Source organism: Oncorhynchus tshawytscha, linkage group LG06, assembly GCF_018296145.1.
Source record: "Oncorhynchus tshawytscha isolate Ot180627B linkage group LG06, Otsh_v2.0, whole genome shotgun sequence".
NCBI lineage: Eukaryota > Metazoa > Chordata > Actinopteri > Salmoniformes > Salmonidae > Oncorhynchus > Oncorhynchus tshawytscha.
The window spans coordinates 4,221,900-4,246,455 of NC_056434.1; the positions used below are offsets into that span (position 1 = coordinate 4,221,900).

At 45.5% G+C, this 24,556-nt stretch overlaps 1 protein-coding gene across 1 annotated transcript in view; it reads right to left on the bottom strand.

The window, feature by feature from the left end:
• The window catches only part of LOC112251955 (tyrosine-protein kinase RYK), a gene marked incomplete at its 5' end in the record, with an annotated part of 60,763 nt that extends 49,058 nt beyond the window's left edge, over window positions 1-11,705 (bottom strand). Inside the window, 3 exons of the mRNA XM_042323678.1 lie at window positions 912-981; window positions 2,311-2,397; window positions 11,669-11,705. Coding sequence (XP_042179612.1) covers window positions 912-981; window positions 2,311-2,397; window positions 11,669-11,705 — 194 coding nt within the window. The remainder of the gene's footprint in view (window positions 1-911; window positions 982-2,310; window positions 2,398-11,668) is intronic.
• Between the last annotated feature and the right edge of the window lie 12,851 nt (window positions 11,706-24,556).

The window sequence follows — 24,556 nt, forward strand, 5'->3', positions numbered from 1 at the left end:
TTTGAGATATCAGCTGATGTACGAAGGGCTATATAAATACATTTGATTTGATTTGATTTGACAACACACAGGTCTTTCCATCATTGTATGATTTTTTTGTGTGTGCAAATGAACTCAAACTTACGGACAATGTCAAATGTGATATTGTGAAGCACCTGAGTGAGTTGGGTGAGCAAACAGACGACACAAACAACTGGATTCGTCATCCCTTTCATGCCCTGCCTCCAGTCCACCTACCGATATCTGAACAAGAGAGAATCATCGAAATCGCTACAAGCGGTTCTGTGAAATGTTTATTTAAAATCTCTTAGCCAGATTTCTGGATGGGGCTGCGCTCAGAGTATCCTGCCTTGGCAAATCGCGCTGTTAAGACACTGATGCCCTTTGCAACCACGTACCTATGTGTGAGTGGATTCTCGGCCCTCACAAGCATGAAAATGATTTAAGACTGAGACTCTCTCCAATACAACATTGCAGAGTTATGTGCATCCTTTCAAGCACACCCTTCTCATTAACTTGTGAGTTATTCGCAATTTTTGATGAACAAACAAGGTTTTATATGTAAGATGGTTAAATAAAGAGCAAAATTTGTGCCCTGGTCCTATAAGAGCTTGGTCACTTCCCACGAGCCGGATTGTGACAAAAACTCACTCATTCTTATGTTTAATAAATGTATCGTATAGTGTGTGTGTGGCAGGCTTACAATGATGGCAAAAAAACAATATTTGAGAGTGCGCTGACTCTGGTGCTAGAGGGGGTACAGCTGACCCTGGTGCTAGAGGGGGTACAGCTAGAGGTTGAATGTTTAAAGGGGTACGGGACTATAAAAAGTTTAGGAATCACTGGTCTATGGTACAGAAAGAGCAGGTATCCATCTGATCCTGTTGTGATGATTTGATCTGATTGATTACCTGTGATGAAGTCCTCGTAGTTTACAACTCTCCGTAAGCATCATGGTCACCTGCACCTCAGATGCATGGTCTAATGAACGAGAGAAGAGAGTGAAAGAGAGAAGGAAGGACAAAAAAGGAGAAGACGAGAGACTCAAGTTTAGTCGTAGAAATTCCACAGAGCATAAATCTGGGGATACGTTGCAGTTTTTAAAGAACTTAAAAACTTAAGTTTTGGAAAACAAACCCCAGAAAAAACAGTCCGTAGATAACTGGTGTAAGAGCCGTCTAAACCTTCTTGGCCAAGCTGAGCCATGAACATTCCTCCTGACCAAATCAAACACAATATCATTTATTTTGTATTTTTTAAAAGGTCATGTCACGGTCCAACAGCCCTCTTGACAACACCATTCTATATTCTCCTAGAACAGCACCAGTCAGTGCTTTCCTGTGAGCGTTTATATCATCTTTAGTTGGAAACAGTGAGACGCTCGATTGACCCTTGCCAACCTGCACAGAAGCCCAAGACCTGGGTTCTATCAGTATTTACAATCTTTCAATACATTTCCCAATTGGCTCTAGTCTGCCTGAAGTGTCAGAGGGGCGGGGTTTGAACCCTCATTCTATTGGTTCCATTGTGCCGGCTAAGTTCAATAAAGCCCAGATAAAAGTATTTGAAATGATTTTGAATACTTTTCGAACCCATATCTGCAGAGGGTCGTGCTAAATCTGGGAGAGAGGGAGTGGCCCTCTTTGGAAGCAGGCATGCTTCCTGCCCTCGGGGTCTGCTGGGAGGAAGAGGAGGAGGACAAATCAGGACCCGGGTATGGTTGGCATGGGGGTGGGCACATTGTTCATGGTCTGGTACCCACCCTGGATAAACATGGAATTGCTTGAGGAGCTGGAGGGCAAAGGTCAGCTGGGAGGGACACGTGAACCTGAGAACGTCTGTGGGAAAGAGAGACTGTGTGGACTGTGGTTTTAACTGGTTACCTGTTCTTCAACCTGCCAAGTGCTCACTGTATGGGGCAGTGGCGCACCGCAAAACATACACTTGTGCATTGATAACATTTTCTGGCACCTTGAATCACGCAACCCCTTGCCCTTTGTTGAGTTTTTGAGAGGAGTCAAGTGGTCAGAGGTGAGAGCTTGCCTTACCCCATCTAACCCTGACTCATAGCCTTGGGTTAACCTTGTGGTCTAATTTAATAGGTATAAGAGAATAGCCCAACTAAGAGCTGTTTTCTCAGCATCACCAGCAGATACAATGCAGACCACTCACATGCTGAGGAAAGAATGAGATAAGGCGATATGTGTTTGGTGGGAAATGCAAACCATCAGCTAGTATAGAGGTAAGTCAGACATAGACAGGGGAATGAATGGGTTGCAGACAGTGATGAGGGAATGAATGACTGCGTACCTTTTACAGTCTTCACAAAGCACTGCTTCTCCTTGGCCGGGTCCTTCTCGTCCAACAGAACACCATGGAAAATGCGGCCAAACGTTCCTGTGAAAGAACAGCACATCTTTTATTCGAGGAAAAGTGCCTCTATAAATGTCTCACTACTGGTTTCCCCCAGGGCCCTGTAATAGGCACTCTCTTGTTCTCACTACTGGTGTCCCCCAGGGCCCTGTAATAGGCCCTCTCCTGTTCTCACTACTGGTGCCCCCCAGGGCCCTGTAATAGGCCCTCTCCTGTTCTCACTACTGGTGTCCCCCAGGGCTTGGTACTAGGTCCTCTTTAATGTCTCAGTACTGGTATCCCCAGGGCCCTGTACTAGGCCCTCTCCTGTTCTCACTACTGGTGTCCCCCAGGGCTCTGCACTAGGTCCTCTATAATGTCCTAAACTAATACCCTATACAGAAATGTTATGGTATGTTGGCTCAAAAAAAAGCCCAATATATAAAGTCCCATTTTTACCACATTCTTGCTGTGAAAAGCTTTTTATATCTCTCGTGCACATGTCTGAAATTTTAGGAGTGGAAGTAGACATGAGCCGATGTGGGTGGGTCTATTTTTATAAATCCATTGAATGAACACCATCACAAAGAAATTATTAATTTGTTTTAGGCAGGTCCTAAGAAACAGAAGACTAATAAATGTATTATCAAAAGAATAGACTGGCATATTTGCAGCCTATATGCTAAACGGCTGAGCCGTGCGCATTAAAGCAATAGTTATTTTATTCATTAAACACACTTAGGCTACCCTGATCAAAATCAACACATTTTTTATAGTAAGCTAAGAATATAAATTAAATGAAACAGAACAAAATACAAAATAATTCCCCCCCAAACAACTTGTGTCAAGGCGACACGTGGAATCGCTGTCATATAAAGCTACTTTAGAAAACAGAGCCCAAGCTCATGCTTTTCTGATCCACGTTTCAATCCCTTTCCTACCCTCACTCCCCTTTGTTAGGGAACAGGCGTAGGGTCTTACATTGAAGGTATCTTCATCATGATATTGATAGAAAATAACAGCAATCTATATTTTTAAAAACAGGTGAGTTTCGTGTTCATATTTCACAACCTCCACAGACTTTAGGTGTTGCCTTTTACACGATCGAGCAAAAATAAATAGGCCTAGACTTGATTTAGGCTACATTACAGCACGCTAAATGTTTCTGATCGGTGATAGATGAGCAAACGAATAGATGAGCTATACCACCTCTTATTTGTCCAGGCAGAGAATTAACCAAATATACAGACGGAGATTCAGGGAAACAAAAATCACATTGATTGATTAAGACGAGTTACATGTCTTTTTGTCAGGAGTAGGGTACTTAGCAAAAATAATCAACTTGTATTGATGACAAAATGTTCTGATCACTGATAATGATAGACAAGATGATCACGAGCAGCACTCACCTCAATGTAGCTAACATTTCTACAGCCTAATTTGTAGCCTAATCAATATCCAAATGGGAGATTTAGTGGAGAGAAAAATAATAATAATAATCTGGCATAGATTGATTTATCAAGCCGAGTTCCCACAGTTATCTCAAAGCAGCACGGTTATCGGTTATCTCAAAGCAGCACGGTTATCCCAAAGCAGCACGGTTATCTCAAAGCAGCATGGTTATCGGTTATCTCGAAGCAGCGCGGTTATCCCAAAGCGGCACGGTTATCCCAAAGCAGCACGGTTATCTCAAAGCAGCACGGTTATCTCGAAGCAGCACGGTTATCGGTTATCTCAAATCAGCGTGAAACAGTGCTGAAATATACAGAATAAAAATATTAAAAAGGCAACATGTAACAATTTCAAAGATTTTACAGAGTTACAGTACATAAGGAAATCTGTCAATTTAAATACATTTATTCATCTATGGATTTCACATGACTGGGCAGGGGTGCAGCCATGGGAGGGCCAATGAGGGCAGGGGTGCAGCCATGGGAGCCATGGGAGGGCCAATGAGGGCAGGGGTGCAGCCATGGGAGGGCATAGTCCCACTCACTGGGGAGCCAGGCCCAGCCAATTAGAATTCGTTTTTCACCCACAGGTCAAGAAGCCTAATGTGGAGGTCCTGGACTGGCGTGGTTACACGTGGTCTGCGGTTGTGAGACCGGTTGGAAGTACTGTCAAATTCTCTAAAATGAGAATAAGTAGTACAGTACGTCCACGATTCAATTATTTGGCAACAGCTCTGGTGGACATTCCTGCAATCAGGACACACCCTCAAAGTTGAGACATAGGCTGTACTGTGTTGTGTGACAAAAGCGGTCCATTTTAGAGGAGCCATATATTGTCCCCAGCACAAGGTGCACCTGTTTAATGATCATGCTGTTTAAATCAGCTTATTGATATGTCACAACTGTCATGTGGATGGATGATCGTGGCAAAGACAAAATGCTCACCAAGAGGGATGAAACAAATGTGTGCTCAATTTGAGAGAAATAAGCATTTGTTCGTATGAAACATTTCTGGGCTATTTTCATTTTGTTTCATCAGACCAGAGAATCTTGTTTCTCATGGTCGAGTCATTTATGTGCCTTTTACTGAGGAGTGGCTTCCGTCTGGCCACTCTACCATAAAGGCCTGGTCAGGTTGAGTGCTGCAGAGATGTTTGTCCTTCTGGAAGGTTCTCCCATCACCACGGAGGAATTCTGGAGCTCTGTCAGAGTGATACACAGGATACACAGTATTCTCTTCTCTGTGGATACACAACAGATACACAGTATTCTCTTCTCTGTGGATACACAACAGAAACACAGTATTCTCTTCTCTGTGGATACACAGTATTCTCTTCTCTGTGAATACACAACAGATACACAGTATTCTCTTCTCTGTGGATACACAACAGAAACACAGTATTCTCTGCGGATACACAACAGAAACACAGTATTCTCTTCTCTGTGGATACACAACAGATACACAGTATTCTCTTCTCTGTGGATACACAACAGATACACAGTATTCTCTTCTCTGTAGATACACAGTATTCTCTTCTCTGTGGATACACAACAGAAACACAGTATTCTCTGCGGATACACAACAGAAACACAGTATTCTCTTCTCTGTGGATACACAACAGAAACACAGTATTCTCTTCTCTGTGGATACACAACAGATACACAGTATTCTCTTCTCTGTGGATACAACAGAAACACAGTATTCTCTTCTCTGTGGACAGAAACACAGTATTCTCTGCGGATCAGTATTCTGTGGATACACAACAGAAACACAGTATTCTCTTCTCTGTGGATACACAACAGAAACACAGTATTCTCTGCGGATACACAACAGATACACAGTATTCTCTTCTCTGTGGATACACAACAGATACACAGTATTCTCTTCTCTGTGGATACACAGTATTCTCTTCTCTGTGGATACACAACAGAAACACAGTATTCTCTGCGGATACACAACAGAAACACAGTATTCTCTTCTCTGTGGATACACAACAGAAACACAGTATTCTCTTCTCTGTGGATACACAGTATTCTCTTCTCTGTGAATACACAACAGATACACAGTATTCTCTTCTCTGTGGATACACAGTATTCTCTTCTCTGTGTATACGCAACAGATACACAGTATTCTCTTCTCTGTGGTTACACAACAGATACACAGTATTCTCTTCTCTGTGGTTACACAACAGATACACAGTATTCTCTTCTCTGTGATGTCATCAGAAGAGAGACCACTGCTTGCCGAGAAGTGAGTAACACAGTGAAGGGCTGCATTAAGCGTCTCTGCACTATAAAACAATGTTTGTGTGACAAAGTTCAGACCAAAAAAGGTCTTCGCCAGGACATCCACATACAGACCTTTGTAATGAATGGTGTTTATTAGGAAATGGAAGTTTGTTTACAACAATGTGTGTGTTCAACTTTCAGTTGTTTCACAACAAGGTAAAAACAATAACATGTATTCATCAGGCATGAATCAGACTCCTCTTTTACGCTGCTGCTACTCTCTGTTTTTATCTATACATAGTCACTTTAATAACTGTACCTACATGTACATATTACCTCAATTACCTCGACTAACCGGTGCCCCCGCACATTGACTCTGTAACCGTAACACCCCTGTATATAGCCTCCACATTGACGCTGTACCGGTACCCCTGTATATAGCCTCCACATTGACTCTGTACCGTAATACCCTGTATAGAGCCTCCACGGCTGCTCTGTACCGTAATACCCTGTATATAGCCTCCACGTTGACTCTGTACCGTAATACCCTGTATATAGCCTCCACATTGACTCGGTACCGTAATACCCTGTATATAGCCTCCACATTGACTCTGTGCCGTAATACCCTGTATATAGCCTCCACGTTGACTCTGTACCGTAATACCCTGTATATAGCCTCCACATTGACTCTGTACCGTAATACCCTGTATAGCCTCCACATTGACTCTGTACCGTAATACCCTGTATAGCCTCCACATTGACTCTGTACCGTAATACCCTGTATATAGCCTCCACATTGACTCTGTACCGTAATACCCTGTATATAGCCTCCACATTGACTCTGTACCGTAATACCCTGTATATAGCCTCCACATTGACTCTGTACCGTAACACCTTGCCACTATATACAGGGTGTTAAAATACTTAACACGTTTTCCTTCATAACTTCTTAAAGCTGTTAAGTTGTTGGTTGAGGAAGCATTTCACTGTACGGAGCTTGTGACTTATAACATTTGATCATATGCCCTTCCTATATAGGGAATAGGGCTCTGGTCTAAAGTAGTGCACTATATAGGAATAGGGGCTCTGGTCTAAAGTAGTGCACTATATAGGGAATAGGGCTCTGGTCTAAAGTAGTGCACTCTATAGGGAATAGGGCTCTGGTCTAAAGTAGTGCACTATATAGGGAATAGGGCTCTGGTCTAAAGTAGTGCACTATACAGGGAATAGGGGCTCTGGTCTAAAGTAGTGCACTATATAGGGAATAGGGGCTCTGGTCTAAAGTAGTGCACTATATAGGGAATAGGGCTCTGGTCTAAAGTAGTGCACTATACAGGGAATAGGGGCTCTGGTCTAAAGTAGTGCACTATATAGGGAATAGGGCTCTGGTCTAAAGTAGTGCACTATGTAGGGAATAGGGGCTCTAGTCTAAAGTAGTACACTATATAGGGAATAGGGCTCTGGTCTAAAGTAGTGCACTATATAGGGAATAGGGCTCTGGTCTAAAGTAGTGCACTATATAGGGAATAGGGTGCCATAGGGCTCTGGTCTAAAGTAGTGCACTATATAGGGAATAGGGCGCCAAGGACTCTGGTCTAAAGTAGTGCACTATATAGGGAATAGGGCTCTGGTCTAAAGTAGTGCACTATATAGAGAATAGGGCCCTGGTCTAAAGTAGTGCACTATATAGGGAATAGGGGCTCTGGTTTAAAGTAGTGTACTATATAGGGAATAGGGTTCTGGTCTAAAGTAGTGCGCTATATAGGGAATAGGGCTCTGGTCTAAAGTTGTGCACTATATAGGGAATAGGGTGCCATAGGGCTCTGGTCTAAAGTAGTGCACTATATAGGGAATAGGTTTCTGGTCTAAAGTAGTGCACTATATAGGGAATAGGGGCTCTGGTCTAAAGTAGTGCACTATATAGGGAATAGGGATTCTGGTCTAAGTAGTGCACTATATAGAGAATAGGGCTCTGGTCTAAAGTAGTGCACTATATAGGGAATAGGGCCTCTGGTTTAAAGTAGTGCACTATTTAGGGAATAGGGCTCTGGTCTAAAGTAGTGCACTATATAGGGAATAGGGCCCTGGTCTAAAGTAGTGCACTATATAGGGAATAGGGCTCTGGTCTAAAGTAGTGCACTATATAGGGAATAGGGATTCTGGTCTAAAGTAGTGCACTATATAGGGAATAGGGCTCTGGTCTAAAGTAGTGCACTATATAGGGAATAGGGCTCTGGTCTAAAGTAGTGCACTACATAGGGAATAGGGTGTCATTTGGGACGTACTACACACCTTGGCTGGTGTTAGTAGGAAACGGGAGCTGGTGGTTGGACAGTGTGTTCTGCCGTCTCTAGTTTCACAACATGTTCAGCCCATTACACCAGAAATAATGGTTTGGGTCAGAGCATTTATTCCCCTGTAGAGAACAACGGATCTAAATGGACAAGTTGTACCATTCAGCTCAACGTGTGTGTGTGTGTGTGTGTGTGTGTGTGTGTGTGTGTGTGGTTCATATAAAGTAGACTTATTCCAGCAGAAATTCAAAATAGATTTTTTCCCTCATCCGTCTACACACAATTCCCCATAACGACAAAGTGCTAACATTATTTTTAGACATTTAAGCAAATATATTGAAAATGAAATACAGAAATATCTCATTTACATAAGTACCCCTTGAGTCAATACTTTGCCTAAGAGCTTTCCACACCTGGATTGTATAACATTTGCCCATTATTCTTCTCTAAATTCTTTAAGCTCTGCCAAATTGGCTGTTGATCATTGCTAGACAAACTTTTTCTGGTCTTGCCATAGCTGAACAGTAACTTGGCCTCAGGAACATTCACTGTCTCCTTGGTAAACAACTCCAGTGTAGATTCGGCCATGTGTTTTAGGTTATTGTTCTGCTGAAAGGTGAATTCTTCTTCCAGAGTCTTGTGGAAAACAGACAACCAGGTTTTCCCTCAACTCCATTCCATTTATTTTTTCATCCTGATAAACTCTGCAGTCCTCAACGATTACAAGCATAGGGGCGGCAGCATAGCCAAGTGGTTAGAGCATTGGACTAGTAACCGGAAGGTTACTGTGTGTGTGTGTGTGTGTGTGTGGTGTGTGCATTGCGTTACCTTCATGTGTGTGTGTGTGGTGTGTGCATAGCATTACCTTTTGTGTGTGTGGTGTGTGTTGTGTGTAGTGTGGTGTGTGTGTGTGCATAGGTGGTTGCATAGCATCAACTGTGTGTGTGTGGGTAGTGTGTGTGTGGTGTGTGCATAGCATTCCTTTGTGTGTATATGTGGTGTGGGCATAGCATTACCTTTGTGTGTGTGTGTGTGTGTGTGTGCATAGCATACCTTTGTGTGTGTGATGTGTGTGTGTGTGTGTGTGCATAGCATTACCTTTGTGTGTGTGTGTGTGTGTGTGGTGCATAGCATTACCTTTGTGTGTGTGTGTGTGGTGTGTGCATAGCATTACCTTTGCGTTGTGTGTGTGTGTGTGTGTGCATAGCATTACCTTTGTGTGTGTGTGTGTGTGGTGTGTGCATAGCATTACCTTTGTGTGTGTGTGTGTGTGGTGTGTGCATAGCATTACCTCGGTGTGTGGTGGTGCATATTGTGTGTGTGTGTGTGTGGTGTGTGGTGTGTGCATAGCATTACCTTTGTGTGTGTGGTGTGTGTGTGGTGTGTGCATAGCATTACCTTTTGTGTGTGTGTGTGTGTGTGTGTGTGCATAGCATTACCTTTGTTTGTGTGGTGTGGTGTGTGTGTGTGTGTGTGCATAGCATTACCTTTGTGTGTGTGTGTGTGTGTGTGTGTGTGCATAGCATTAACTTTGTGTGTGTGTGGTGTGTGTGTGGTGTGTGCATAGCATTACCTTTGTGTGGTGTGTGGTGTGTGTGTGTGTATACCTTTGTGTGTGTGTGTGTGTGTGTGTGTGTGGTGTGGGCATAGCATTACCTTTGTGTGTGTGTGTATATGTGTGTGCATAGCATTACCTTTGTGTGTGTGTGGTGTGTGTGTGTGTGCATAGCATTACCTTTGTGTGTGTGATGTGTGTGTGGTGTGTGCATAGCATTACCTTTGTGTGTGTGTGTATGTGTGGTGTGTGCATAGCATTACCTTGTGTGTGTGTGTGTGTGTGGTGTGTGCATAGCATTACCTTTGTGTGTGTGGTGTTTGTGTGTGTGTGCATAGCATTACTTTTTGTGTGTGTGTGTGTGGTGTGTGCATAGCATTACCTTTTGTGTGTGTGTGTGTATGTGTGGTGTGGGCATAGCATTACCTTTGTGTGTGTGTGTGTGTGTGTGGTGTGGTGTGTGCATAGCATTACCTTTTTGTGTGTGTGTGTGTGTGTGCATAGCATTACCTTTGTGTGTGTGTGTGTGGTGTGTGCATAGCATTACCTTTGTGTGTGTGGTGGTGTGTGTGTGTGTGTGTGTGCATGCATTAATTTGTGTGTGTGTGTGTGTGTGGTGTGTGCATAGCATTACCTTTGTGTGTGGTGTGTGTGTGTGTGTGTGTGCATAGCATTACCTTTGTGTGTGTGTGTGTGTGTGTGTGTGTGTGTGTGTATAGCATTACCTTTGTGTGTGTGTGTGTGTGTGTGTGTGTGTGTGTGTGCATAGCATTACCTTTGTGTGTGTGTGGTGTGTGTGTGTGGTGTGTGTATAGCATTGCAACTGTGTGTGTGTGTGTGTGGTGTGTGCATAGCATTACCTGTGTGTGTGTGTGTGTGTGTGTGTGTGTAGCATTATGTGTGTGGGCATAGCATTACCTGGTGTGTGTGTGTGGTGTGGGCATAGCATTACCTTTGTGTGTGGTGTGTGTGTGTGTGTGTGGTGTGGGCATAGCATTACCTTTGTGTGTGTGTGTGTGGTGTGTGCATAGCATTACCTTTGTGTGTGTGTGGTGTGGTGCATAGCATTACCTTTGTGTGTGTGTGTGTGTGTGTGTGTGTGTGCATAGGCTTTGTGTGTGTGTGTGTGTGTGTGTGTGTGTGTGTGGTGTGTGCATAGCATTACCTTTGTGTGTGTGTGTGTGTGTGTGTGTGGTGTGGGCATAGCATTACCTTTGTGTGTGTGTGTGTGTGTGTGCATAGCATTACCTTTGTGTGTGTGTGTGTGTGGTGTGTGCATAGCATTACCTTTGTGTGTGTGTGTGTGTGTGGTGTGTGCATAGCATTACCTTTGTGTGTGTGTGTGGTCGTGCATAGCGTTACCTTTGTGTGTGTTTGTGTGTGTGTGCATAGCATTACCTTTTGTGTGTGTGTGTGTGTGTGTGGTGTGTCATAGCATTACCTTTGTGCAGAACATGTGTGTGTGTATATAGCATTACCTTCATTGAGGACGTGTGTGGTGTGTGCATAGCATATACCCTTCATGCAGGACATGTGTGTGTGTGTGTGTGGTGTGTATATAGCGTTACCTTCGTGCAGGATGTGTGTGTATGCGTTACCTTCGTGCAGGTGTGTGTGTGTGGTGTGAGCATTACCTTTGTCAGAACATGTGTGTGCATATATGTTACCTTCATTGAGGACGTGTCCGTGTATATAGCCTATATAACCTTCATGCAGTGTGTGTGTGTGTGTGTGTTACCTGGTCGTGCATAGCGTACCCGTAGCAGGACTCTGTGTGTGTGTGTTACCTTCGTGCAGGACGTCCCGTAGAGTGACTCTCAGTGTGTGTGTGTGTGTGTTACCTTCAGTGTGTGTGCAGGACGTCCCGTAGAGTGACTCTCAGTCTGAGATGGAGATGTCTTTGACCTTGGCTTTGGCTTCCAGCAGACTAACACTTCTCAGGTCGTTCTTCTCAATACGCAGTGACGGGTAGCCTTGGAGAGAGAAATACATAAATATATATATATAAAGTTGAAGTCAGAAGGTGACATACACCTTCGCCAAATACATTTCAACTCAGTTTTTCACAATTCCTGAAATGTAATCCTAGTAAAAAAACTGTTTTTGGTCAATTGGGATCACCACTTTAATAGTAGAGAGAATGATTTATTTCAGCTTTTATTTCTTTCATCACATTCCCAGTGGGTCAGAAGTTTTTCATACACTCAATTAGTATTTGGTAGCATTGCCTTTAAATTGTATAATTTGGGTCAAAACGTTTCGGGTAGCCTTCCATAAGCTTTCCGCAATAAGTTGGGTGAATTTCGGCCCATTCCTCCTGACAGAGCTGGTGTAACTGAGTCAGATTTGTAGGCCTCCTTGCTCGCACACACTTTTTCAGTTATGACCACAAATTTTCTATAGGATTGAGTTTGATGACTTTGTCACCTTGACTTTGTTGTCATTGTCCATTACAAATCTGTCGTTCTGCCCCTGAACAGGCAGTTAACCCACTGTTCCTAGGTTAAATAGTTAAATAAAGGTAAAATAAATACAAAAATTTGCGACCAAGCTTTAACTTCCTGACTGATATCTTGAGATGTTGCTTCAATATATTCACATAATTTTCCTTCCTCATAAGGCCATCTATTTTATGAAGTGCACCAGTCCCTCCTGTAGCAAAGCACCCCCACAACATGATGCTGCCACCACCGTGCTTCACGGTTGGGATGGTGTTCTTCGGCTTGCAAGCCTCCCCCTTTTTCCTCCAAACATAGCGATGGTCATTATGGCCAAACAGTTCTATTTTTGTTTCATCAGACCAGAGGACATTTCTCCAAAAGTATGATCTTTGTCCCCATGTGCAGTTGCAAACCGTAGTCTGGCTTTTTTTATGGCGGTTTTGGAGCAGTGGCTTCTTCCTTGCTTAGAGTCCGTACAGGAGTCGCAGCGATGGGACAAGACTGTAACTACCAATTGGATATCACGGAAAAACAGAAGGTGAGCAATCAGACTGGTGTTAAAGCTACAATCAATTTGTGTTTGAGAACAGCAGCAGAAACAAATGGGAACGCAGAAACCAATTAGACTATCATTCATCTAAATGACCAAAAATGCATGGAAATATCCCAGAACCACTAGCAAAAAAACCTTCAATCTAAGCAGGGACAGCTGGAATTTAATTACACCAGTCCAGGACAAGCTGAACTAAGCTAAGCCCCAGGGATCCATGAGGATGAACATGTCCTGCATGCTAGAGAACATCCATCCTATTCAAACAAAGGGAACACTTAAACAACACAATGTAACTCCAAGTCAATCACACTTCTGTCAAATCAAACTGGCCACTTAGGAAGCAACACTGATTGACAATACATTTCACATGCTGTTGTGCAAATGGAATAGACAACAGGTGGAAATTATAGGCAATTAGCAAGACACCCTAATAAAGAAGTGGTTCTCCAGGTGGGGACCACAGACCACTTCTCAGTTCCTATGCTTCCTGGCTGATGTTTTGGTCACTTTTGAATGCTGGCGGTGCTTTCACTCTAGTGGTAGCATGAGACGGAGTCTACAACCCACACAAGTGGCTCAGGTAGTGCAGCTCATCAATGCGAGCTGTGGCAAGAAGGTTTGCTGTGTCTGTCAGCGTAGTGCCCAGAGCATGGAGGCGCTACCAGGAGACAGGCCAGTACATCAGGAGACGTGGAGGAGGCCGTAGGAGCGCAACAACCCAGCAGCAGGACCGCTACCTCCGCCTTTGTGCAAGGAGGAGCAGGAGGAGCACTGCCAAAGCCCTGCAAAATTACCTCCAGCAGGCCACAAATGTGCATGTGTCTGCTCAAACGGTCAGAAACAAACTCCATGAGGGTGGTATGAGGGCCCGACGTCCACAGGTGGGGTTGTGCTTACAGCCCAACACCGTGCAGGACGTTTGGCATTTGCTAGAGAACACCAAGATTGGCAAATTCGCCACTGGTGCCCTGTGCTCTTCACAGATGAAAGCAGGTTCACACTGAGCACATGTGACAGACATGACAGTCTGGAGACGCCGTGGAGAACGTTCTGCTGCCTGCAACATCCTCCAGCATGACGGGTTTGGTGGTGGGTCAGTCATGGTGTGGGGTGGCATTTCTTTGGGGGGCCGCACAGCCCTCCATGTGCTCGCCAGAGGTAGCCTGACTGCCATTAGGTACCGAGATGAGATCCTCAGACCCCTTGTGAGACCATATGCTGGTGCAGTTGGCCCTGGGTTCCTCCTAATGCAAGACAAGGCTAGACCTCATGTGGCTGGAGTGTGTCAGCAGTTCCTGCAAGAGGAAGGCATTGATGCTATGGTCTGGCCCGCCCGTTCCCCAGACCTGAATCCAATTGAATACATCTGGGACATCATGTCTCGCTCCATCCACCAACGCCACGTTGCACCACAGACTGTCCAGGAGTTGGCGGATGCTTTGGTCCAGGTCTGGGAGGAGATCCCTCAGGAGACCATCCGCCACCTCATCAGGAATATGCCCAGGCGTTGTAGGGAGGTCATACAGGCACGTGGAGGCCACACACACTACTGAGCCTAATTTTGACTTGTTTTGGGGACATTACATCAACGTTGGATCAGCCTGTAGTGTGGTTTTCCACTTTAATTTTGAGTGTGACTCCAAATCCAGACCGTCATGGGTTGATAAATTTGATTTTCATTGATATTTTTTGTGTGATTTTGTTGTCAGCACATTAATATATATATATATATATATATATATATATATATTAGATGACTGAAAGGGGTCGCTGTGTTGAAGCCACCCGTGCTCCTTGGTACTCCCGTTGTAAAACATATTTTGGAAGAAATGCATTTATTAATGTCTTCAGCCATCTATTAGACACCTTCATTTAAATTAAATGTGAGCTAAACATGACTTTTGTCAATTTTGAAGCATTTAGGTAATTTAAAAACACAAAAGCTTCAAAATCAAAAGTAACAGTCAGTATTTGGTGTGGCCACCAGCTGCATTAAGTACTGCAGTGCATCTCCTCCTCATGGACTGCACCAGATTTGCCCGTTCTTGCTGTGAGATGTTACCCCACTCTTCCATCAAGGCACCTGCAAGTTCCCGGACATTTCTGGGGGGAATGGCACTAGCCCTCAGCCTCTGATCCAACAGGTCCCAGATATTTCTGGGGGAATGGCACTAGCCCTCACCCTCCAATCCAACAGGTCCCAGACGTGCTCAATGGGTTTGTGATCCGGGCTCTTCGCTGGCCATGGCAGAACACTGACATTCCTGTCTTGCAGGAAATCACACACAGAACGAGCAGTATGGCTGGTGGCATTGTCATGCTGGAGGGTCATGTCAGGATGAGCCTGCAGGAATGGTACCACATGAGGGAGGAGGATGTCGTCCCTGTAACACACAGCGTTGAGATTGCCTGCAATGACAACAAGCTCAGTCCGATGATGCTGTGACACACCGCCCCAGACCATGACGGACCCTCCACCTCCACATCGATCCCGCTCCAGAGTACAGTGTAACGTTCATTCCTGCGACAAAAAATGCGAGTCCGACCATCACCCCTGGTGAGACAAAACCGCGACTTGTCAGTGAAGAGCACTTTTTGCCAGTCCTGTCTGGTCCAGCGACGGTGGGTTTGTGCCCATAGGCGACGTTGTTGCGGGTGATGTCTGGTGAGGACCGGCCTTACAACAGGCCTACAAGCCTGAGCCCAGCCTCTCTCAGCCTATTGAGGACAGTCTGAGGACTGATGGAGGGATTGTGCCTTCCTGGTGTAACTCGGGCAGTTGTTGTTGCCATCCTGTACCTGTCCAGCATGTGTGATGTTCGGATGTACCGATCATGTGCAGGTGTTGTTACACGTGGTCTGCCACTGTGAGGACAATCAGCTGTCCGTCCTGTCTCCCTGTAGCTCTGTCTCAGGTGTCTCACAGTACGGACATTGCAATTAATTTACCTGGCCACGTCTGCAGTCCTCATGCCTCCTTGCAGCATGCCTAAGGCACATTCACGCAGATGAGCAGGGACCCTGAGTATCTTTCTTTTGGTGAGAGTCAGTAGAAAGGCCTCTTTAGTGTCAGAGCGTTGGACTAGTAACCGAAAGGTTGCAAGTTCGAATCCCCGACCTGACAAGGTACATATCTGTCGTTCTGCCCCTGAACAGGCAGTTAACCCACTGTTCCTAGGCCGTCATTGAAAATAAGAATTTGTTCTTAACTGACTTGCCTAGTTAAATAAAAGGTAAAAAATAATTAAATTGCCTACCGTCTGTAAGCTGTTAGTGTCTAAACGACCGTTCCACAGGTGCATGTCCATTAATTGTTTATGGTTCATTGAACAACCATGGGAAACAGTGTTTAAACCCTTTACAATGAAGATCTGTGAAGTTATTTGGATTTTTACGAATTATCTTTGAAAGACAGGGTCCTGAAAAGGGACGCGTTTTGTTGTTGTTGCTGAGTTTAGAAACAAAACATAAAAGGCTCGATAATTCATCAAGGTCATGTTAACTGATGATGTCATCTCATAGAACACTATAAGACCTCCTAAGTTAATCTCAGATGTTATTTTCAGATCTTTCCCCCGTAGGAATGGCTGAACGAACCAGAGGTAACTCATTTCCTGGTTTTAGGACGACAAGTTGGCGAGCTCTTTATAGGACGTTCCAACTCAACTCCACTGTTTGTTCATTGTCCCCCTAATCAGGGGTTTAGGACCTGGGAACCAGATTCCATTTAATCAGGGACCTGGATTTAGACCTGGGACACCAGGTGGGTGATTCCCCTCTAATCAGGGACTGATTTAGACCTGGGACACCAGGTGGGGACTGATTTAGACCTGGGACACCAGGTGGGTGATTGGGACACCAGGTGGGTGATTCCCCTCTAATCAGGGACTGGTTTAGACCTGGGACACCAGGTGGGTGATTCCCCTCTAATCAGGGACTGGTTTTAGACCTGGGACACCAGGATTCCTCTCTAATCAGGGGTGATTCCCCTCTAATCAGGGACTGATTTAGACCTGGGACACCAGGTGGGTGATTCCCCTCTAATCAGGGACTGATTTAGACCTGGGACACCAGGACACCGGGTGATTCCTTTAATCTGATTTAATCAGGTGGGGCTCAGGGATTTAGACCTGGGACACCAGGTCAGGGGTGATTAGACCCCCTCTAATCAGGGACTGGTTTTGGGACACCAGACCTGGGACACCACCAGGTGGGTGATTCCCCTCTAATCAGGGACTGGTTTTAGACCTGGGACACCAGGTGGGTGATTCCCCCTCTAATCAGGGACTGGTTTAGACCTGGGACACCAGGCGGGTGATTCCTCTCTAATCAGGGGCTGATTTAGACCTGGGACACCAGGTAGGTGATTCCCTGATTTAATCAGGTGATTCCCCTCTAATCAGGGACTGGTTTAGACCTGGGACACCAGGTGGGTGATTCCCCCTCTAATCAGGGACTGATTTAGACCTGGGACACCAGGTGGGTGATTAGACCTGGGACCCAGGTAGGTGATTCCCCTAATCAGGGACTGATTTAGACCTGGGACACCAGGTGGGTGATTCCCCTCTAATCAGGGACTGATTTAGACCTGGGACACCAGGTGGGTGATTGGGACACCCCCCTCTAATCAGGGACTGGTTTAGACCTGGGACACCAGGTGGGTGATATTAATTATCAGGTAGAACAAAAAAACAGCAGTCTCCGGACCTCGTAGGATGAGAGTTGAGTAGCCTTGATATAGGGACGAGCCCAAAGAAATGCTTGATGAACTTCAAGAACCTCAATCACATGATGTCATGCAACCGTGAGGTCAGGTTTGGTATATGACTTAATTATATACAGAGGCTTCAACTAATCACAACAACACTGCCAGGGTCCTGACCAGGACCAAGAAGTCAGACCACATCGAGCTGATCCTGGCCCAACGCCACTGGCTACTGGTCAACTACAGGATCCACATCAAAATCCTCATGCTTTGTATTTAAAGCCTTGAATTGACTTATATTTATTATGGATTGCCTTGGCAGCAGATATTCTTCCTGGGGTTTTATTATGGATCCCCATTAGTTCCTGCCAAGGCAGCAGCTACTCTTCCTGGGGTTTATTATGGATCCCCATTAGTTCCTGCCAAGGCAGCAGCTACTCTTCCTGGGGTTTATTATGGATCCCCATTAGTTCCTGCCAAGGCAGCAGCTACTCTTCCTGGGGTTTATTATGGATCCCCATTAGTTCCTGCCAAGGCAGCAGCTACTCTTCCTGGGGTTTATTATGGATCTCATAACACACTCAGGACTCCACCACTACCACATATCTGAAATACAAAATCCATGTGTAAGTGTGTGTATAGTGCATATGTACAGTACCAGTCAAAAGTTTTATTCAAGAGTATTTCGTTTTTACTATTTTCTACATTGTAGAATAATGAAGACATCAAAACTATGAAATAACACATATGGAATCATGTAGTAACCAAAACAGTGTTAAAACACATCAAAATACATTTTATTTGAGAGTCTTCAAAGTAGCCACCCTTTGCCTTGATGACAGCTTTGCACCTCTAGGCATTCTCTCAACCAACTTCATGAGGTAGTCACCTGGATTGCATTTCAATTAACAGGTGTGCCTTGTTAAAAGTTAATTAGTGGAATTTCTTTCCTTCTTAATGCGTTTGAGCCAAATCTGTTGTGTTGTGACAAGGTTGGGGCGTATGCAGAAGCCTTATTTGGTAAAAGACCAAATCCATAATATGGCAAGAACAGCTCAAACAAGAAAAGAGAAATGACAGTCCATCATTACTTTAGACATGAAGGTCAGTCAATGTGGAAGATGTCAAGAACTTTTAAAGTATCTTCAAGTGCAGTCTCAAGAACCATCAAGCACTATTTTTTTATTTGACCTTTATTTAACCAGGCAAGTCAGTTAAGAACACATTCATGCCTGTTCTGGGGAAGAACGACAGATTTGTATCTTGTCAGCTCGGGGATTTGAACTAGTCCAACACTAGGCTACCCTGCCGCCCTATGATGAAACTGGCTCTCATGAGGACCGCCACAGGAAAGGAAGAGACAGTTACCTCTGCTGCAGAGGTTCAGAGTTACCAGCCTCAGAAATGGCAGCCCAAATAAATGCTCACAGGTACATCTCAACATCAACTGTTCAGAAGAGACTGTGATTCAGGTGATTTGAAACCACTACAAAGGACACCAATAATAAGAAGAGACTTGCTTGGGCCAAGAAACATGAACAATGGACATTAGACTGCTGGGAATCTGTCTGCTGAGTCCAAATTTGAGATTTTTTGGTTCCAACCGCCATGTCTTTGTGAGACGGAGAGAAGGTGAACGGATGCTCTCTGCATGTGTGGTTCCTACCGTGAAGCATGGAGGAGGTGGTGTGATGGTGCTTTGCTGGTGACACTGTCTGTGATTTATTTAGAATTCAAGGCACACTTAACCAGCATGGCAACCAGCATGGCAACCAGCATGGCAACCAGCATGGCAACCAGCATGGCAACCAGCATGGCAACCAGCATGGCAACCAGCATGGCTACCAGCATGGCAACCCATGGCTACCAGCATGGCTACCAGCATGGCTACCAGCATGGCTACCAGCATGGCTACCAGCATGGCTACCAGCATGGCTACCAGCATGGCTACCAGCATGGCTACCAGCATGGCTATCAGCATGGGCATGGATATCAGCATGGCTATCAGCATGGCTATCAGCATGGCTATCAGCATGGCTACCTCTGCAGCGATACACCCTTCACATTTGTGTTGCTTAGTGGGACAATCATTTGTTTTCCAACAAGACAATGACCCAACACATCTCCAGGCTGTGTAATGGCTCTTTGACCAAGAAGGAGTGTTGGAGTGCTGCATCAGATGACCTGGCCTCCACAATCACACGACCTCAAATTAATTGAGATGGTTTGGGATGAGTTGGACATTGCAGAGGGAAGGAAAGTAGTCAACAAGTGCTCAGTATATGGTCCCTTCAAGACGTGCTGAAAGCATTCCAGGTGACGTTGGTTGAGAGAATAATAAGAGAGTGCAAAGCTGGCATCAAGGCAAAGGGTGGCAACTTTGAAGAATCTAAACTATATTTGGATTGGTTTAACACTTTGTTTGGTTACTACGCGATTCCATATGTTTTATTTCATAGTTTTGATGTCTTCACTAATATTCTACAATGTAGAAAATAGTAAAAAATAAAGAAGAAACCTTGAATGAGTAGGTGTGTCTAAACTTGTTTTTTTTATATATATTTTTTTTATCAGTAGATTTTTGAGATGACTAATGAAAAGCGCTATACAAATTAAAAGTATTATTATGACGTAAATATAGAATAGAGAAAACCATAAGTAGCATATTTTCTGTCATGTATTCTGAGATATAGGTGTGGGTGTGAGCAGACAGTAGGCCTTTAGTATTACACAAAGAGTTGCTGCCCCCCTAGTGGGAAAACAGAGAATACTAATCTGCACAAAACCTTGGAACACCTGTCTGTCTGAGAGAGAGAGAAACTGCACAGCAAGATTGATTCAATCAAACACACATACCGAAAGGTAGAAAAACTAAGCACTGTTAGTGAATTGACTGTATGCAGCGAATAACAGCATCGGTCATGTGGGATGGACTAGCTACCCAGTTCATTTAGTCATGTGGGCTGGACTAGCTACCCAGTTCATTTAGTCTTGTGGGCTGGACTAGCTACCCAGTTCATTTAGTCATGTGGGATGGACTAGCTACCCAGTTCATTTAGTCATGTGGGATGGACTAGCTACCCAGTTCATTTAGTCATGTGGGATGGACTAGCTACCCAGTTCATTTAGTCATGTAGCTGGACTAGCTACCCAGTTCATTTAGTCATGTGGGATGGACTAGCTACCCAGTTCATTTAGTCATGTGGGATGGACTAGCTACCCAGTTCATTTAGTCATGTGGGCTGGACTAGCTACCCAGTTCATTTAGGCATGTGGGCTGGACTAGCTACCCAATTCATTTAGGCATGTGGGCTAGACTAGCTACCCAGTTCATTTAGTCATGTGGGCTGGACTAGCTACCCAGTTCATTTAGTCATGTGGGCTGGACTAGCTACCCAGTTCATTTAGTCATGTGGGCTGGACTAGCTACCCAATTCATTTAGGCATGTGGGCTGGCCTAGCTACCCAGTTCATTTAGTCATGTGGGCTGGACTAGCTACCCAGTTCATTTAGTCATGTGGGCTGGACTAGCTACCCAGTTCATTTAGTCATGTGGGCTGGACTAGCTACCCAGTTCATTTAGTCATGTGGGCTAGACTAGCTACCCAGTTCATTTAGTCATGTGGGCTGGACTAGCTACCCAGTTCATTTAGTCATGTGGGCTGGACTAGCTACCCAATTCATTTAGGCATGTGGGCTGGCCTAGCTACCCAGTTCATTTAGTCATGTGGGCTGGACTAGCTACCCAGTTAATTTAGTCATGTGGGCTGGACTAGCTACCCAGTTCATTTAGTCATGTGGGCTGGACTAGCTACCCAGTTCATTTAGTCATGTGGGCTAGACTAGCTACCCAGTTCATTTAGTCATGTGGGCTGGACTAGCTACCCAGTTCATTTAGTCATGTGGGCTGGACTAGCTACCCAGTTCATTTAGTCATGTGGGCTGGACTAGCTACCCAGTTCATTTAGTCATGTGGGCTGGACTAGCTACCCAGTTCATTTAGTCATGTGGGATGGACTAGCTACCCAGTTCATTTAGTCATGTGGGCTAGACTAGCTACGTAGTTCATTTAGTCATGTAGCTGGACTAGCTACCCAGTTCATTTAGTCCTGTAGCTGGACTAGCTACCCAGTTCACTTAGTCATGTGGGATGGACTAGCTACCCAGTTCACTCAGTCATGTGGGATGGACTAGCTACCCAGTTCACTCAGTCATGTGGGATGGACTAGCTACCCAGTCCACTCAGTCATGTAGCTGGACAAGCTACCCAGTCCACTCAGTCATGTAGCTGGACAAGCTACCCAGTCCACTCAGTCATGTAGCTGGATTGTTACCCAGTTGACTCAGTCATGTAGCTGGACAAGCTACCCAGTCACTGTGGAAGTAGGTCTACAGCGTGACTAGATGACAAATCAACATGGGAATGAATGAGTGAGGTGGTTAGTAGCAGGTGTGCTACAGGTATGTAGCAGGTGAACAGGTATGTAGCAGGTGAACAGGTATGTAGCAGGTGAACAGGTGGACCCCATGATAAGACTGGAATGGACCACACGTGGACTTACTTCTGGTTTCATGGATGGGGGGCACCAGGGTTTGGGAAGGTGGCGGCAGCAAGCTGGAGAATGGGTGCAGTGCCAGGGTGATGGTCTGATGATGAGAGGACAGGGGGGATAGAGGGAGGGCGAGAGAGAGAGAGAGAGAGAGAGAGAGAGAGAGAGAGAGAGGGACAGGCGGAGGATGAGAGAGAGAGGGAGGTAGGGAGAGAGGAAGGGTTGGAGAGAGAGGGAGAGAGGAAGGGTTGGAGAGCGAGAGAGAGAGAGGGAGAGATGGACGGACGGGGAGGGGTGAGGGTGAGAAAGGGAGGGAGAGAAAGGAGGGTTGGAGAGAGAGGGAGACAGAGAGAGATTGAGGTGAATAAGGGGCTGGGTAAATGGCTGGTGGTGAATGGTATCATTGAAGCAGCAGCCACAAGACAATGATGTGCAGTATGAGGACACAGCCACAAGATGGCCACAGTGTACATACAACTAACACACCTGGTCGTCTAGGTCTTACACCACTGTGTAAGACCGTCTGATACACGTGTGAACCTCATTCAACAAAGGGTAGAGTATCTGATGGTTTTCACTCCTCCCTTGTACTTGACTGATGAATTAAGGTCACTAATTAATAAATAACTCCGCTCACCTGGTCGTCTATGTCTCAGTAAGGAACTCCCCTCACCTGGTCGTCTATGTCTCAGTAAGGAACTCCCCTCACCTGGTTGTCTAGGTCTCATTAAGGAACTCCTCTCACCTGGTTGTCTAGGTCTCAGTAAGGAACTCCCCTCACCTGGTTGTCTAGGTCTCAGTAAGGAACTCCCCTCACCTGGTTGTCTAGGTCTCAGTAAGGAACCCCTCACCTGGTTGTCTAGGTCTCAGTAAGGAACTCACCTCACCTGGTTGTCTAGGTCTCAGTAAGGAACTTCCCTCACCTGGTTGTCTAGGTCTCAGTAAGGAACTCACCTCACCTGGTTGTCTAGGTCTTAGTAAGGAACCCTCACCTGGTTGTCTAGGTCTCAGTAAGGAACTCCCCTCACCTGGTTGTCTAGGTCTCAGTAAGGAACTCACCTCACCTGGTTGTCTAGGTCTCAGTAAGGAACTCACCTCACCTGGTTGTCTAGGTCTTAGTAAGGAACCCTCACCTGGTTGTCTAGGTCTCAGTAAGGAACTCTCACCGGGTTGTCTAGGTCTCAGTAAGGAACTCTCACCGGGTTGTCTAGGTCTTAGTAAGGAACCCTCACCTGGTTGTCTAGGTCTCAGTAAGGAACTCACCTCACCTGGTTGTCTAGGTCTTAGTAAGGAACCCTCACCTGGTTGTCTAGGTCTCAGTAAGGAACTCACCTCACCTGGTTGTCTAGCTCTCAGTAAGGAACCCTCACCTGGTTGTCTAGGTCTCAGTAAGGAACCCTCACCTGGTTGTCTAGGTCTCAGTAAGGAACTCCCCTCACCTGGTTGTCTAGGTCTTAGTAAGGAACCCTCACCTGGTTGTCTAAGTCTCAGTAAGGAACTCCCCTCACCTGGTTGTCTAGGTCTTAGTAAGGAACTCCGCTCACCTGGTTGTCTAGGTCTTAGTAAGGAACTCCGCTCACCTGGTTGTCTAGGTCTTAGTAAGGAACCCTCACCTGGTTGTCTAGGTCTCAGTAAGGAACTCCCCTCACCTGGTTGTCTAGGTCTCAGTAAGGAACTCCCCTCACCTGGTTGTCTAGGTCTTAGTAAGGAACTCCGCTCACCTGGTTGTCTAGGTCTTAGTAAGGAACTCCGCTCACCTGGTTGTCTAGGTCTCAGTAAGGAACTCCCCTCACCTGGTTGTCTAGGTCTCAGTAAGGAACTCCCCTCACCTGGTTGTCTAGGTCTTAGTAAGGAACTCCGCTCACCTGGTTGTCTAGGTCTCAGTAAGGAACTCCGCTCACCTGGTCGTCTAGGTCTCAGTAAGGAACTCCGCTCACCTGGTCGTCTAGGTCTCAGTAAGGAACTCCACTCACCTGGTCGTCTAGGTCTCAGTAAGGAACTCCCCTCACCTGGTCGTCTAGGTCTCAGTAAGGAACTCCCCTCACCTGGTCGTCTAGGTCTCAGTAAGGAACTCCCCTCAACTGGTCGTCTAGGTCTTAGTAAGGAACTCCCCTCACCTGGTCGTCTAGGTCTTAGTAAGGAACCCTCACCTGGTTGTCTAGGTCTTAGTAAGGAACTCCCTCACCTGGTTGTCTAGGTCTCAGTAAGGAACTCCCTCACCTGGTCGTCTAGGTCTCAGTAAGGAACCCCTCACCTGGTCGTCTAGGTCTCAGTAAGGAACCCCCTCACCTGGTCGTCTAGGTCTCAGTAAGGAACCCCTCACCTGGTCGTCTAGGTCTCAGTAAGGAACCCCTCACCTGGTCGTCTAGGTCTCAGTAAGGAACCCCTCACCTGGTCGTCTAGGTCTTAATTGAAAGGAAAAACCG